At 38.4% G+C, this 16,147-nt stretch overlaps 1 protein-coding gene across 1 annotated transcript in view; it reads left to right on the top strand.

The window, feature by feature from the left end:
* The first annotated feature begins 1,538 nt into the window (after nucleotides 1–1,538).
* The window catches only part of LOC129256715 (dynein axonemal heavy chain 12-like), a 67,821-nt gene continuing 53,212 nt past the window's right edge, over nucleotides 1,539–16,147 (top strand). The window contains exons 1-9 of the mRNA XM_054894878.2: nucleotides 1,539–3,857; nucleotides 5,620–5,695; nucleotides 5,958–6,188; nucleotides 10,925–11,048; nucleotides 11,185–11,530; nucleotides 11,853–11,944; nucleotides 12,404–12,582; nucleotides 12,749–13,010; nucleotides 13,245–13,451. Of these exons, the coding sequence (XP_054750853.1) occupies nucleotides 3,641–3,857; nucleotides 5,620–5,695; nucleotides 5,958–6,188; nucleotides 10,925–11,048; nucleotides 11,185–11,530; nucleotides 11,853–11,944; nucleotides 12,404–12,582; nucleotides 12,749–13,010; nucleotides 13,245–13,451 (1,734 nt within the window). The 5' untranslated portion in view covers nucleotides 1,539–3,640. The remainder of the gene's footprint in view (nucleotides 3,858–5,619; nucleotides 5,696–5,957; nucleotides 6,189–10,924; nucleotides 11,049–11,184; nucleotides 11,531–11,852; nucleotides 11,945–12,403; nucleotides 12,583–12,748; nucleotides 13,011–13,244; nucleotides 13,452–16,147) is intronic.

Below are 16,147 nucleotides of genomic sequence, written 5' to 3'. Positions count from 1 at the left end.
CAACTCTGTGCAGTTGGTTGTTTTGTCGCGCGAGCCGTTTGCGGCAGCTTCTCGAGACATCTTTTCACGCTGGATTGTTGAAACGATCAAGTCAGTTGGTGATGATGTTCTCCTTCTGACACTAGGCCGAGGGCCCATGATACCATAGTATCATTCTTCTTGGGCTCTTTCTATGGAATCGTCGTATACGACATCTTGAGGACCGCCTTTTTGGCGCTCTTCTAATTCCTTGTTCTTAAGGACCTTTCTTCACATGAGGCCTTATTTGCCTCCTCTGTCCTTAAGGCAGCGGCCTTTCGTGTCTTCATCTCCCTATTTTTGTACGCACTTTCTTAGTCTAGACATGCCTCCCTTCACGTTGAATCCGTGTTGGTCTAGCAAATCAAATGAGTATATCCCAGTTATTGATGTAAATTATGAAAATACTTACCATGATTTTGTTATTTACGAGATAACTAGATATACTCATTTGAACCCTCCCACCGACCCCTCGCCTTGCGTGGCAACATGTCTTGCGTTCAGGCTCATGAGAGGAAATGGACGCCTATTTGCGTGATGATCTTGGGATAGTGCGTGCGTAGGGAGATGCTGCGCGCGCGCAGGAAAAATTGTGTACTTTTATTCGGCGTGCAAGTTAATCGTAATGAACTAGCAAATCAAATGAGTATATCCAGTTATCTCGTAAATAAGAAAATCATGGTAAGTATTTTCATAACCTACAGTACAGTCGTCGGCATTCATTCAAACCGTTGTATCAGTCAATTTTGGTTTTTGATTTAAAAAAAAAATCATTTTGAGATTTTTCCAGAAAATAAAAGAAGTCAGTCCTCTTCTGTTCATAATTAAATCCAGCAATTTATATTAGTTTCTGAGATATGAGGGGATTTCCACAGCGATGCCATTACAAGTTGTTGATAAAGTGCGCAAATCCCATTGGAAACATACTGTAGCAAAGCAAACAACAGCTGCGCGCACTTAATATATGCAAATGCGCAGTAAGCCAAACTGTTGTGCATTGAAATTGCGGTCTGGGTTGTTGTATCCCCTAGGCCTAGCTATGGCATTTTTGTACAGGGAAAATCTAAACCGCTCAAACCGAAATTACAAGCATGCACATGTAGCTCTTTTGCAATATTTTTTCTGATCCTTGATTATGTGTAAAAATATCAATGTCAAGCAATTGTCTTGGTCTTTCCAACCATTTATTTTTCTAGCAATGAATATGTTGTAAGGCTGGGGAACTAAGTCTGAAAATTATAGTACCTTGTAAACTTTGAAGTCGATTTTCTCTGAAATGGGTTTGCACCAGGGTTGGCGCGTTTTAAACGGTGTGTTTTAAAACATGTTTTAAAACATGTTTTAAAACGCGTTTTAAAACACCTCATAGACTTGTGTGTTATAGATATGCATGGATGTGATTTTACATGAATTTATTTTTTATACTTTTATTTCTTAATTGGTTTATTATTTTCTTTTAACTAAATCTCTTTCTCAACGCCACTTTTTTTCTCCTCTCTCTTTCCCCCCTTATTCTCCCTTTCTCCATTGCTTTGTCATGTTCCTTTCCTCCTGTTCAATTGTGCACATCAATCCATATTTAAGAATATTCTCATTTCAACAAAGCTCACTTTTAGACAGGGAAAGAAACACTATTTAAAATGAGCTCAAATATGTAATAGTAGTACTTGAATGAAATGGAAGTGTTGCACAAACATAATAATATTTTGCAAATAGACTGTATAACTGACATTGTAACCTTGAGGTACACACGAAAGTAGGTGAAACTTTGCGCTTCGTAAAAGATGAAGAAAAGTAATTTAATGTAGTATACCTTTTTTTCCTCCCTGAACATGTGTCAAACTACCATTGTTTTAACATTTTTTGGTTCAGTCAAGTTGGTCATTATTATCAAATCTGTAAAACTTGAAATATTGTATTGTTAAAAAAAAAAAATAGTGAGTGAGGGACATTATCAACTCTCTCATTTGCACATCACTGAGTTGTAATAAATGTTTTGTGAAAAATAAGCGAAATTTAAAATGTCATAACTTTCTTATTTTACATCCGATTTTGATGAAATTTTCGGCATTAATGGCCCCCTTAAAAATTTCAATGATAAATCCATAAGCACAATAGGGCCACGCCATATTGTTCAAGACTATTTTTTGGATACATGCATGGATATGTGGTTATGATATTACCATGGAGCTATCAACACATTAATAGCTCAATGATAATACAAGTGCATGACAGACCACAATTGCTCAATATCGTGATTTCATGTATAAAGCCAATGCAAATTTTTCGCCAACATTTTTATCTGTATCAATATTTGTACCTTTTGTTAATGATTGGAAAATTATTGCCAATAATTTCCATTAAAAAAACGATTAAAAAAACACAAAAATAACCACAAAACTGTAGATAAGAAATATGTAAAAAAAAACATTTAAAACAATTTGATCACAATTCCTCAATTAAAGAAATAAGCAGTTCAAGGGCCTAATATTACAGATTTAAACCCAATTTTGTATTTCATGCACTTATGGGTACCCGGTAGAATGTAAAAGTCATTGTAGCTTGTCCAGTACTGTGTGCGCCTCACTGGCGACTGACTTGAATACCACCCAGGGAGTGGAGGATGTGCATACATTTTGTGCGGGAATGACTGATTGAATCCGATGACTGTGGTAATAAATCTTTAAAGCGCTTAGACATGTCGTTCCGATGTATTAAGCGCTATATAAAAGCGGACTTTTATTATTATTATTACTTAAAATTTGTATAATTGATTCAAATGAAATAAAGCATATTGAGTAAATGAAATTAAGCATTGAAAGCCTATAGTCTATAGATTATGTCATTTTCTTACATTGTGCGAATTCTTCTCACCCCCTAGATTGACAAGACTAAAAAAACCTGAGACTACATCATATGTATGAGGAATAAACTTATGAAATGTCAACTTACTTTTTCGGCATTCAATTTCCTTGATTTAGTTATTTGGGGGAAAATATGAACTTTTCTGTTGGAAATTCAGTAACAAAAATTGTAGTCATCTCTTACTTACTCCAAAAATGTATTTAAAACATCAAGAGCTTAAATCATACTGTATTAAGAGTACAATTTAATTGATTTACAGAAAATTACATCGTTCGTTGGAGAAAAAATCGTTTTAAAACGATTTAAAACGTTTTAAAACAATAAAAAGCGTTTTATTTGTTTTTTTTTAATAAAAAACGTTTTTTATTACAACCCTGGTTTGCACCGTCGTATGTGTGATACGACAGTTGGGATGACCGCCGACAATAATAACTCTTGCATGTAACAAGGTATGTATATGTATAAGGGAAACATGATCAGCAAAATCATCTGGCATCTCATGTTTGTTTGAAAGAAATGGTGATTATATTGATGTTTTCAGGGCTTAGTTATCATATGATGATTGATATAATTTACAAGTTACCAATTACTTAAACATGTTAAACAGTATTATTGTTTTAATGTACTATATATGGTTTTTTTGTGTGTGAGTAATTTCTAAGTACGTATATTATTGACATAAGGCTGTAAGTTTTATTTTTTGTAACATATAATTGAATACGTGAATGATACAGAAATAATCAAGCTTCTGTCTTATATGTACAATGTACTTCCTCTCCTCCAGCAAAATTACCAATATATGAAGCAATGTGTGGAGAGTGGTCCTATCCCAGTCATGGAAGAGCAACGGTATACCAATATCCTAAGTTTGGTACCTTCCCATCTTCAAGGGTCTAAGTACATGCAAGAAACCATTCAGGAATTATTTGAGGAGGTACAGGGTGACTTCCATAGTAGCATGATGAAATCAATGAGTGAGTAATATATATATATATAATCAGAAATGCGAAACAAATGATATTCACGAGTAATGCAAATTTGCAATGCCAACAAGTTCTTTTATTCACATTCCAAATTTTCGGTAGTCATCTACCTTCTTCGGGGCCGGAAGATTCATGAATTGTGACAAGTTTAAATGACAGTTGTTTTTATTAAAGCGTACGCGATCTCAGCGGGACTACATGTAGGGTAACTGCTGCTAGGTGCGCAAAATGCTGTTATGAATGTATATAGCTGGCTTTGGGTAAAAGATCATTTAATGACTTAAAGTTACGTAATATTTAATAAAAGAGTATGATTTAATTTTCGTAACAATAAAAAGATTTCGTAATAATAAGATTTCGTAATTTTTTATTATTACGAAATCTTTTTATTGTTACAAAACTTAAAGGGCAAGTCCACCCCAACAAAAAGTTGATTTGAATAAAAAGAGAAAAATCCAACAAGCATAACACTGAAAATTTCATCAAAATCGGATGTAAAATAAGAAAGTTATGACATTTTAAAGTTTTGCTTAATTTCACAAAAGAGTTATATGCACATCCTGGTCTGTATGCAAATGAGGAGACTATGACGTCATCCACTTACTATTTCTTTTGTAATTTAGTATATGAAATATTTTAATTTTCTCCTCATTGTCAAGTGATACAACGATCAATTCCTCCCTGAACATGTGGAATTAGCATTGTTTAATACTATATGGTTCAGTCAAGTTGGTCCTTATTGTCAAATCTAAAAAAAAAATGAAATATTGTATAATTCAAACAATAAAAAACAAAAGAAATAGTGAAGAAATTGATGGTCATCATCGACTGACTCGCCTAGTTGTACATATCACTGTTTTGTGAAAAATAAGCGAAACTTTAAAATGTCATAACTTTCTTATTTTACATCCGATTTTGATGAAATTTTCAGCACTATGCTAGTTTGATTTTTCTCTTTTTATTCAAGTCAGCATTTTCCTGGGGTGGACTTGACCTTTAAATCATACTATTTTTTTTATTACGTAACTTACGTCATTAATGATCTTTTACCCAAAGCGCTCTACATTCATAACAGCATTTTGCGCACCTAGCAGCAGTTACCCTAGTCTCGGTTAGATCGCGCACGCTTTAATAAAAACAACTGTCATTTAAACTTGTCACAATTCACGGATCTTCTCCGAAGAAGGTAGATGACTACCGAAAATTTGGAAAGTGAATAAAAGAACTTGTTGGCATTGCAACATTGCAAACTTGCATTACTCGTGAATATCATTTGTTTCGCATTTTTGATTGTCTTATTGCCAATACGTGGAAAACCATGATTCTCGTATATATATATATAATATTAATAATAATAATATGCATTTTTATATTATATGTATATACTTACATGTACATTATTCATGTCAGGTTCTGGCTGTATTATTTTCATATTGAGCATGAAAAGAATGTATTGAGTTAGGTTTTACTGCAGATATACACTTATTTGTATACTTCTTTTCACTCCCTTCTGAGCCTGGTGTCTGAGTGGTAGAGCATCTGCCTCACGAATGGGAGATTGTAGCTTTGATATCACACTACTCCCCTCTGCCCACCAGGCATGGTAGCTCAGTGATAGAGAGTCTACATCAAAGATTACATACTCCAATTCAATTTGTAATTATAAACAAATGCAATCTTGGCCTGATTGATTATGATGACTCCTTCTGAACATTCACCTAATTTCAAACTTGTTTTCTTTACCTTGATGCAGCACAACATGTATTGGTTAAACCAAATGTGAAAGGACTTGAGAAAGACACAACCGGTGAACCACCAGCAGAACCAGTGTAAGTCATCAAGCATACTTATATTCAGTATGAAAGTATCAAACTTAAAGATGTATTTTGTTTTCATTATACATGTATTCATAGGAATTATAGACATATATGTCTGTTCTTGGGATCACTGATTTTTGTTTTGGTTAGAATGTTATCTGTTGCAACTGAACAATCCAATATGTAAATTAATGGAATCACCTTTGAGATTACACATTACAGAGAATGGTAAATTATTAATTATTTGCAGTTGTATCTTTTATTTTTCTTATAGTGGTCTTGATTACTCCAGTCCTTGGCACAATGATTATTTGGATGCAGTAGAAGTGATGCAATGCAATCTCCACATCACCCATCCTTCCATGCAGATTGTACTGGGAATGTGTCAGACAAGCCTTGGAAAGCTCTTACTGGTTGATCTCAAAGGTCAAAGGGCTCAAGGTCCTGTAGAATGTGAACATCTGAAAAACAATGTTATCCTCGAGTGTGAGAAGATGGAAGAGAGGTGAGTGACTGCAGTCTTGTTGGGATGTTATTTGCTTCACCATCACTAAAAAACGTGGACGCTAATTTAATATTAACATTAGTTGGCATATAGCCAATTTATGCACTTTAGTTACTAAATATTTTGAGTTTTAAGTTCTAGTATAATGTTAAGAAGTGCATGGCTATTAGTTATTTTTTAGTAATCAATCTAAAATACAATTCCCATAACAAAAGACTTGTGTTCTGAGTTATTTTAGATAGAAATAGTAATCACTTAACAATAAGAAAATGCCTTAATTCTATCCAACTGCCTTATTTTTATTAATCAAATTTTATGAAAGAGATGAATATTACTTTAAATATAGCATCTGTAGTATTTAGGAACTCAGAGACATAAAACTGGATACAATGAATTTAGAAGTTGAGATGATTTAATCTATTCCAAGATGTCCGATCATATTCAGATCATGTGTACATAAAGGGGATTGAGCCCTCGACGTTGACTGTTAGCACAGTCTTACAAACACAACATATTTCCCTCCTTTAAAGAGATGAATAATGTTATATAACTAAGTCCAGATATGAGTTCAAAAGTTTATGAGTCCAGAAAATAAAACTTGTTTATTAACAACAAGCCTGAAATTTTATTCGCCTATATTGAGCAATTGTTTCATATGAGTCCAAAACTTAAACGTTCCAGTTTTTTAATTTCTATGCTCAATACTTGTCGGCTCTAAGGATTTAAGATCTGTAATCTCGTAGATATCCAGGTCGTCTCCTTAGACGCTGAGAACGACGAACAGTTCGCGGTTCTGCTCGCTGTTTCCTCTCAATCTCTCTCGCTTCAGCCTGTGTGCTTGCAGGCTCTGAAACCGGTGGTTTCAGGATGTTGAATGGCATACGGAGGTTCCGTCCCAACATCAACTCTGCTGGAGTTTTTCCGGTTAGCGAATGAGGTGTTGAGCGATACGTGCGTAGTAGGGTCTGGATGGCCCCATCGAAGGTCATTCCATCTGCGAGATTCGCTTTCAAGCTCTCCTTGATTACCCGGTTGAAACGCTCTACGCCGCCATTGCTTTGAGGGTTGTAGCGAGTTGTGAGGCGATGTTGAATTCCATTAACGGCTAGGAATTCTTCGAACTGTTCAGACGTGAACTGTGGTCCATTGTCCGTGGTGATAGATTCTGGAAGACCCCACTTGGTAAACATCTTCTCCAAGATGCTAATGACTGATGTCGTAGTGACTGAGCTTGTTGCTGCTATCTCAGGCCACTTGCTATGGAGGTCGTGTACAACTAACAAAAATCGCTGACTTAGAGGAGCGGCTTGGACTTCCCCAAAGATGTCGACTTGAAGTTGCTGCCATGGCTTCTTCGGCCATGGGGTCGGCTGCAGTGGTGCTGGCCGCGGTTGAGTTTTCTCGCTGAGAGTACACGCTTCACAAGATCTGACGAGATCTTCTACGCGTCGATCGATCGCTGGCCACCAGATTGCTTCGCGACATCGTTGCTTCATCTTCACCACACCTGGATGACTTTCATGTGCGGTTTGTAACACACGATGTTGAAGCGATTTCGGGATTACCGCTCGGGTGCCACGGGCGATACACGTGTCGTCGAAGATAGCTAGCTCATTGCGAACACGATGATATGGAACGATGTCTTCGGAAATCTCTCTAGGCCATGCTGTTTGGAGATAATGACAGACCTTCTGTAGAGTTGCATCTGCGGCTGACTCTGTTTTCAGCTGCTCACGCGTCACAAGCTTTGCGGTCACGTGAGAGATCACCATAAGAACGTAGTCTTCGACGTCGTCTTCGATGTCGCTTCTTGCATGGCTATCGCGATTGCTATTCGCGTTCGGTGTACGGCTAAGCATATCTGCTACTCGGTTGCGTGAACCCGCGAGATATTCGACCTTGAAATCATATTGGTGCAGTCGATCTGACCATCTGTAGATGCGGAGTGGGCGGTGTCCAGATCCTGAAGTGCTCAACAAGGTTGTTAAGGCTTGATGGTCAGTACGAAGTGTGAACTTGCGACCGTAGAGGTACATATGCCAGTGTTCGCAGGCATAGATGCATGCGAGAGCTTCGCGTTCTCCTGTAGAATACTTTAGCTCTGTGTCCGACAACGCCCGAGATGCGAATGCGACTGGACGTACACTGCCGTCGATCGTTTGCGATAACACTGCTCCGATAGCGAACGCTGACGCGTCTGTAGTCACGTACGTTTCAGCGCTTGGAGTGAAGTGAGCGAGAACTGGCGGCTCTGCGATTCTTCTTTTGAGCGTGTTGAATGCGGTCTCTTGTGCGTTGTGCCATTCCCAAAGCGCGTCCTTCCGGAGAAGCTTCTGCAGAGGTTCTGCAATTCTGCGTATTGTGGCACGAATTTGCGGTAGAAGTTCGTTGTTCCCAAGAATGAGGCTAGCTCCTTCACATTCGTTGGGGCTGGGAGTGTTCTGATAGCTGCAACGTTGTCGAGTGTAGGCGTTAGACCACTTGCAGTGACATGATATCCCAGAAAATCAATGTCCGAAGCAGCGAACGTGCACTTGGCCTCGTTGAGCGTCAAGTTATGCTTGGCGAGGCGCGTCATGACTTCTGCTAATCGTTGATCGTGCTGAGCCTTGTCCTCTCCGAAGACTACCACATCATCAAGGAGATTCAACGTGCCCTCGATTCCAGCTAGAACTGAAGAAACGATTTTCTGGAACGCGCTAGGTGCTGAATTCAGTCCATAGGGCATACGGCGATACTGAAACATGCCTATGTGTGTGTTGAATGCAGTGAGATGGCGGCTCTGCTCTGCTAGCGGAACCTGGAGATAGCTACGTCTCATGTCTAGTTTAGAGAAAACTTTAGCTCCGTGGAATGAAGCTGAAAGTTCATTCATAGTAGGAAGTGGATACTTATCCGGAATGATTGCCTTGTTGACTGCCCTCAAATCTACACAAAGTCTAAGATCTCCATTCTTACGGCGTGCGATGACCAGATTAGACACCCACGGGGATGAATCGATGCGCTCGATGATGCCATCGGATTCAAGCCTATGAAGTTCCTTTGAGACTTCATCCCTGACAGCTAACGGAAGTCGACGGAGACTCTGTGCAGTAGGTGGGACTGAGGAATCCACCCTTGGTGCATGGCAATATCCTTTGCATTTACCAAACTCGTTGAAAAGTGCAGCATAGCGTTCTCTATACGCATTGTCTATGAGCCGAATGCGTTCACCAGTGTGGTCGTTCATCTGAAATCCTAGGGCGTCGAACAGATTGACTCCCATAAGGCTCTCGCCCTTCGCTATGTAGAACGTAAAGCTGTCGAGATGTACATCCTTGTACCCGACAGGAAGCTCAACCGTGCCCAGAACGGAAATCAGTGTAGGTGGTTCACCATATGCTATGAGCTTGCTCGATGTCGATGACAGGCTACAATGTGAGAAATGTCGATGATACAGTTTATCACTAAGAATTGACACTTTGGCCCCCACATCAATCATCAAAGAGAGGTTAGTACCAGCAATCTGCACTTCACATTCTTTGAACTGACCTGAATTTGCTGAAGAAATCCGGTCTGAGAGTGTGAACACGCTGCTTGCTATGTCGCCCTCTATTGGTTCATCAACGTGTCGAACTGAAGATGCACTTTTCTTGGTAGATCTGCATACGTTAGAGAAATGGTTCATCTTCGAGCACGAATTGCAACGTTTTCCAAACGCTGGACACGCTTTCGGAGGGTGTGTCCGTCCGCAGTTCGAACACGACTTCAAGTTAGCATGGTTAGAGCGGGCTTTGTTATGATATGGTCGTTTGATGTTCTGTACTGGAGTTGCGTGATGTGCAGTATGACTATGTCCTGTACTGGCACTCACAGTCACATCGTGTTGTTTGAGGAGCTTGGCGTCCAGCATTGCGGCTTCGATCTGGATCGCTAGATCGAGCGCCTTCTTAAGTGTCAGACCGTCATCCTCCATTAACAGACGTTCTCTAATACGGGGAATAGACGTCTTTTCGATTAGTTGATCTCTAACCAGTTCATCGTTTAAGGTGCCAAACTTGCACTTGGATGCCAGTTCGGTTATGGCTGCCACATATTGTTTTACTGGCTCCCCATGACCTTGTACTCTCTGTCGGAAACGATATCGTTCAATCATCACACTTGTTTTTGGCCCAAAATATTTCTCAAGTTCATCAACAGCTTTATCGTACGTACCGGTAGTAGACACTTCCAGCTGTCCGAAGATCCGCTGCCCCTCTGCGCCCAAACAGTGGATCAGGATTGCGCGGCGGCGGAGGTCGGGTATCTCCGCTGTGTCCAACCCGCTTGCAGTCAAATACGTTTTGAAGCTCAAAATCCATCGTGACCAAGGCACAGGAGGTTCTCCTGGGGTTGCTAGGAATGGGTTAGGTGCTACAAGACCTATTCCAGCCATTCTCGTCGCCAGATGTAGTATTTAGGAACTCAGAGACATAAAACTGGATACAATGAATTTAGAAGTTGAGATGATTTAATCTATTCCAAGATGTCCGATCATATTCAGATCATGTGTACATAAAGGGGATTGAGCCCTCGACGTTGACTGTTAGCACAGTCTTACAAACACAACAGCATCAACACATCATTTGTAGTCATGCTGCCTCTGTACTTAGAGGTAATTGTGGGTAGCATCTTCTGTCTTCACAGAAATCCATACTGTGCTTTTTATATTTGAGAACTGGCATTATTTTTATTTCATGATTATTATCATCTTTCAGACTGATGCACAGCTGGTGGCCAGAAGTGCTTAATGTGTTTATGGATAGAAAAAGACTGTCAGATGTTTCTCCTGAGAAACTAGAATCATTCTACTGCAGTGTCTCTACTCTCATATCAAATCAGGTAATATATATTTTCTCCTTCCCTAGGACCCAAGCTGTATTATTCAAAATATTAACTTGAAATTCGATACATTGTTCACTATTTAAATTCATCGAGCGTCAGGTTTAATAGAACATTGATTTTTAATTTGACCTAGTTGAAGCAGCTGATTGTACGATCTATTGAAGCATGGGTGGAGCTGTTTGATATGGATGATAAGCAGCACCTACCTATCTTTAAAATGGAACTGACCTACGACAATGACAAGATGGAGTTCTACCCATACTACTCAGATCTTGAAGAATGCCTCCTCTTTGTAGTTCTTCAGCTGACCAAGACAATGCAGAGTGTTCCTACTGTCCAATCTTGGCTCTCTGGTACCAATGAGCTCAGTAGCATTGATGTCATGGTGGCTGAGCATGTTGTTAAATTAGCTAGAAGCAAACTAAAGGAAGCCTGTAAGCTGAACTTTGAAGAGCCTAGCGCTCACCTGGATTCATATAGTAAGCATTTTTTGTTCTCTCTCTCTCTGTCAAATTATTAATATGAGGTTTCAAGTCAGTAAATCATCAATTCTTTATGATGCCTCACTATTTTCTATTATCATGCTGCAAATATTTAATAGTATTTCTAAAAAAGAGTGTTGTTCTAATAAGAGTCAACTTTTATCTAAATTGATATTAGATTGCAGTTGTGATATATCCTAGATAACATATTAATCCAAGCATTGATTTGTTTAGTCAAGCAAAGGTGTCAAAATTATGCCTCAGTTGATTGATTCTAATTTATTTGATTTCCACATTTTTTATTATTATTATAATCCAGTGGAGAAATATGAACACTTGTGCAATGGAGAAGCTCAGGGCAAAGTCAATCAATTCCTTGAAGATGAACACACATTTGAAGAATACTGCAAGGTAAGCCCTATCTAATAATCAGAACTTAAACACTATGTGATACAAATACTTTCTTTAAATTATGACAGATCTGGAAATGCATTGTTTTTTCTTTATTAAATGAAAATATGCTGCAGAGCTGCTAATTAGTAGGATTTATCCTATTTAGTAGAATTTTGAAGGGGAAATTGTCAGTAAATAACATTTCCCCCCTAGAAGTATGATTTTTAAAAACTTATAAGAATGATGGTTTAAATATGTTTTTCAAAAATTTTGAGAAAAAATAGGATATTAAGCTTGAAAAATAGGATTAAAAAAATTAAAGAATAATTTTTTTTTTCTTCAAAATTAAGGTTGGAAGCTCTGGGCTGATTAAAGTTTTAGCATGTATAAGCTAATTTTTAAATTGAAAATCAGGTTTGGCTTTTGTAGTAGCAGTATCATTTGTATTAAGATTTATTCCTCTTTTTATTCTTGCAGTACATTGAGGAATTCCGTAATTTGGCTAAAGAGATTATGAGTCTTGATAGCATCGTTCACTTCGACATGGTCCGTCTAGATTGTGAGGATCTCAAGAGAGGTTTGGCTGAGAAATCTAGGGGTTATGCAAACACACTACTAGACAGAGTAGCATCAGACCACAGACAGGAGAATGAAAGGTATATTATAATTTGATTGTAAGATTAAACTGAACAAACATTGTGTATAGCAATGTAGATGGTGGTGGTGGGAAATTAGGAAATGTCAGTCTTAAACACCAGAAAGCCTTTTATTTACACTTATATTGGATAAAATTTACTTCTGTATTCCCCCTTGGCATTGTAGCATCTGCAAGGAGTTTGAGACAATCAAAGAGCGTGCACTGAAGACACCTGAGAGCTCAGAAGAGATGATGGAGATGATTTCATACATTGAGAAGGCTCGTATTGAAGGAATCAAGGGACTAAAGAAGCGCATTGAAGACAGCAGACGAAAGATGAATTTCCTCCTTGATATCTACCTATTCCAGCTTGATCATATTGAACTCAACAAAACAGTGCTCATGTGGCCAAGCAATATTCAGCCTATCTTTGATGACAATGAAGAGGTTAGAATTCTTTATTTTACTGTCTTTTTATATTCTTGTAACAATATAAATACTAAGAGAGTGGGAAAGAGAATTAAGTGATGTTTTTATGAAAATTTTCATAATATACATTTGTATACATTATTCATTGAAGATCAAATTCATATTTCACGCTGAGCACCAATTCTTAGCACACTCAGTTTTTTATTTAAAACTTTCTTTTAACTTTAACTTTCTTTTTTTCTGAAATTGTAGTTGGTTGAGAAATCCAAGAGGAAGGGAGAAAGTGAACTCTTGGAGAAACGGGAGAAGCTCATGATTGAGCTGGAGAAGATTCGCAAGAGAGTAGCAGAATTTGCAGAGTATGGAGAATTAGACATGATGGTCCAATATGTAAATGATGTTAGAGCTGTTCAGAAGAGATTAGTAGATGCACAAGATACTATCAACTTCATCAACAAGGTATTCAATTCTCCCAAACATATTTGTATCGCAATTGAACGACTTTCACAGATAGAGTTGCATCAAAATCTGAACTATTTTATCCTTTATAAGTAAAGTTATAATGATTCATTAACATTGTTGCAATATTGTTGAAAAGAAATTAGAATGAGAGTTGCCTTTTCCATTCATTTGAAACACATCTTTTTATAAATTCATGAGCCTATCAACTTTCATTAAGATATGATTAAGTCGAATTTCAAATTTGCGAGTTATATGATATTTTGAGTGGCGCCAGGAGGTTGCACCTGTAGTTGAGCTCTGTGATTTTGTTTAATTCCTTCTGATTATTTGAAGAGTAGTATTCTGAATTTATTAGTCTCTTTAGTATTACTCCAGGATCCTGCTAGATCTTATTTGTGATGGACTGACAACTATTGAACGAGTACTGATGAACTTGTGTTTTTCTTCATGTTCATGTATGAGCAAATGGTCAACCATTACAGCAGTATTGATGACAATAGCTATTGTGTTTCTCTTCTATTGTGTGACTAGAACATGAATGCAGAGCTATGGCTAGCACTTGCTTAGTGATTGTTGTGAGTCTCTGGACCATTATAGCTACTATTGTAATAATGCCTGCTATTACCTACATCAGAGAAGACCTATTGTCTATTCAACCTAAGTGTGCAGAGCTTAGGATACCACTAGGTACATATAAAAAACTACAGGACTATGGTATATGCTCTGTCAACCAACACGCCGAGGACATCGTACATGTCATTCTTCATGTCGTGGGTCTGACTCAAGAAACTTAATATCAGTAGTACCTATCAGACTCTTGACAAACATGTGCACATTGAATGCTAGGTCAGTAAGAAATAAGGCTACCGATATCGTTGAATTCATAACTGATAATAATTTTGACATTGTTGCACTGACTGAGACCTGGTTGAAGGATTATGATGATGTTATTATAGGAAACTGTACACCTGAAGGATACACCTTCAATCATTCGATTCGACAAGGAAAAGGTGGAGGTGGTGTGGGATTGTTGTACAAATCTGCACTGTCAGTCAAGTCAGAAGCTGTACCACATTTCAAGTCTTTTGAAGTTTATCGAGCTCGTGTGTCATGCCAGTTGCGTTCCCTTGTTCTCCTTGTCATCTATCGTCCAGAAGTAGTGGAAGAGCAAGGACAACGAATACCTTACAGTCTATTCCTTGAGGAATTTGCGGCTCTACTTGACTCACTTGTTCTTGAGCCATCTGAGGTTATCCTGACAGGAGACTTCAATATATGGGTCGATGTTTGGAACGATGTACGGGCTAAGCAGTTTAGAAACATACTTTCTTCATATGGAATGAAGCAGCTCGTACAAGAAGGGACTCATGTTCATGGCCATACACTGGACTTGCTAATTACTCGGGAGTCATCAACTATAGTTTCCCATGTATCTGTTATCCTGGGACTGTCTGACCATCATGCTGTCCACTGTAATCTTGATTTAAAGAAACCGTCTCCTTCTCGTAGGACTGTAACAACTCGCCCTCTACGATCGATGAACAGAGAAAAATTCCGATCTGGAGTCCATGAATCTCTGTCGCAGATTGATATTGAGAATAGCAACCTCTCTTCGTCTATCGACAGTTAAAATCTTTCTCTAAACAGTCTTCTTGACAAGCTAGCACCTAAAAAGACTAGGAGTGTTATCATCAAACCTTCAAGTCCATGGATGACTGAGGAAATTCATGCAGCTAAGTGTCATAGGAGACGCCTAGAGCATAAGTGGAGAAACACAAGAAGTGAAGAGGACCGCAAATTGTATAAGAAACAACGACAGGTTGTTTCTCAGGAAATTGAGCAGGCAAAAACAAAATACTACTCAGAGTGTGTTGAAGAATGTGAAGGCAATCAAAGACATCTTTTCACTGTAGTAGATACCTTGCTTCATCGTAAGAAAGAGTCCGTTCTTCCAGTTACCTCTTCTGACCAGATACTGGCTGAGGATTTTTGCCAGTTCTTCTTTAACAAGGTCACCAAGATACGTGATGATATTGACGCCGACCTGCAGTTAATACAACGTGTGCAGCAATGTGAATCATTGCCTGTTCCATTGATGACTGACTTTGCTCCGGCTTCTGTAAGTGAGATCAGGAGGGTTGTTGTGGATTCTCCAACATCGTCATGTGAGCTAGATCCAGTTCCTACTTCCTTGATAAAGAATGCATTGATGACTTTGCTTCATATATTACAGACATTGTCAACAAATCTCTTCGGAGTGCTAGTTTTCCAGCATCTATGCAACAGGCTCTCGTTAAGCCTCTCCTGAAGAAAGCAAATCTTGACAGGCAAGAATTTTTAAGTTATCGACCTGTGGCAAATCTAAGCTTCTTATCGAAGGTTATTGAACGTATTGTTTCAATACGTATTAGGTCCTTCCTTACTGAAAATGACCTTCAGAACAACTTCCAATCAGCTTACCGAGAGAAACACAGTGTTGAGACTGCCCTTTTACGTGTGCAAAATGATATCCTCACTGGAATGGATTATGGAAAAGTTACAGGGTTGATCCTGCTCGATCTCAGTAGTGCATTCGATACAGTTGACCATGCCATACTGCTGGAGAGACTTCAGTCTATCGGCATTGGTGGACGGGCTCACCAGTGGTTGATGTCTTATCTTTCAAACAGATCACAGAGGGTGTGTGTACGTGG

This window comes from Lytechinus pictus, chromosome 3 (assembly GCF_037042905.1).
Source record: "Lytechinus pictus isolate F3 Inbred chromosome 3, Lp3.0, whole genome shotgun sequence".
Lineage (NCBI taxonomy): Eukaryota > Metazoa > Echinodermata > Echinoidea > Temnopleuroida > Toxopneustidae > Lytechinus > Lytechinus pictus.
This window is presented reverse-complemented; position numbering and strand designations above follow the sequence as displayed.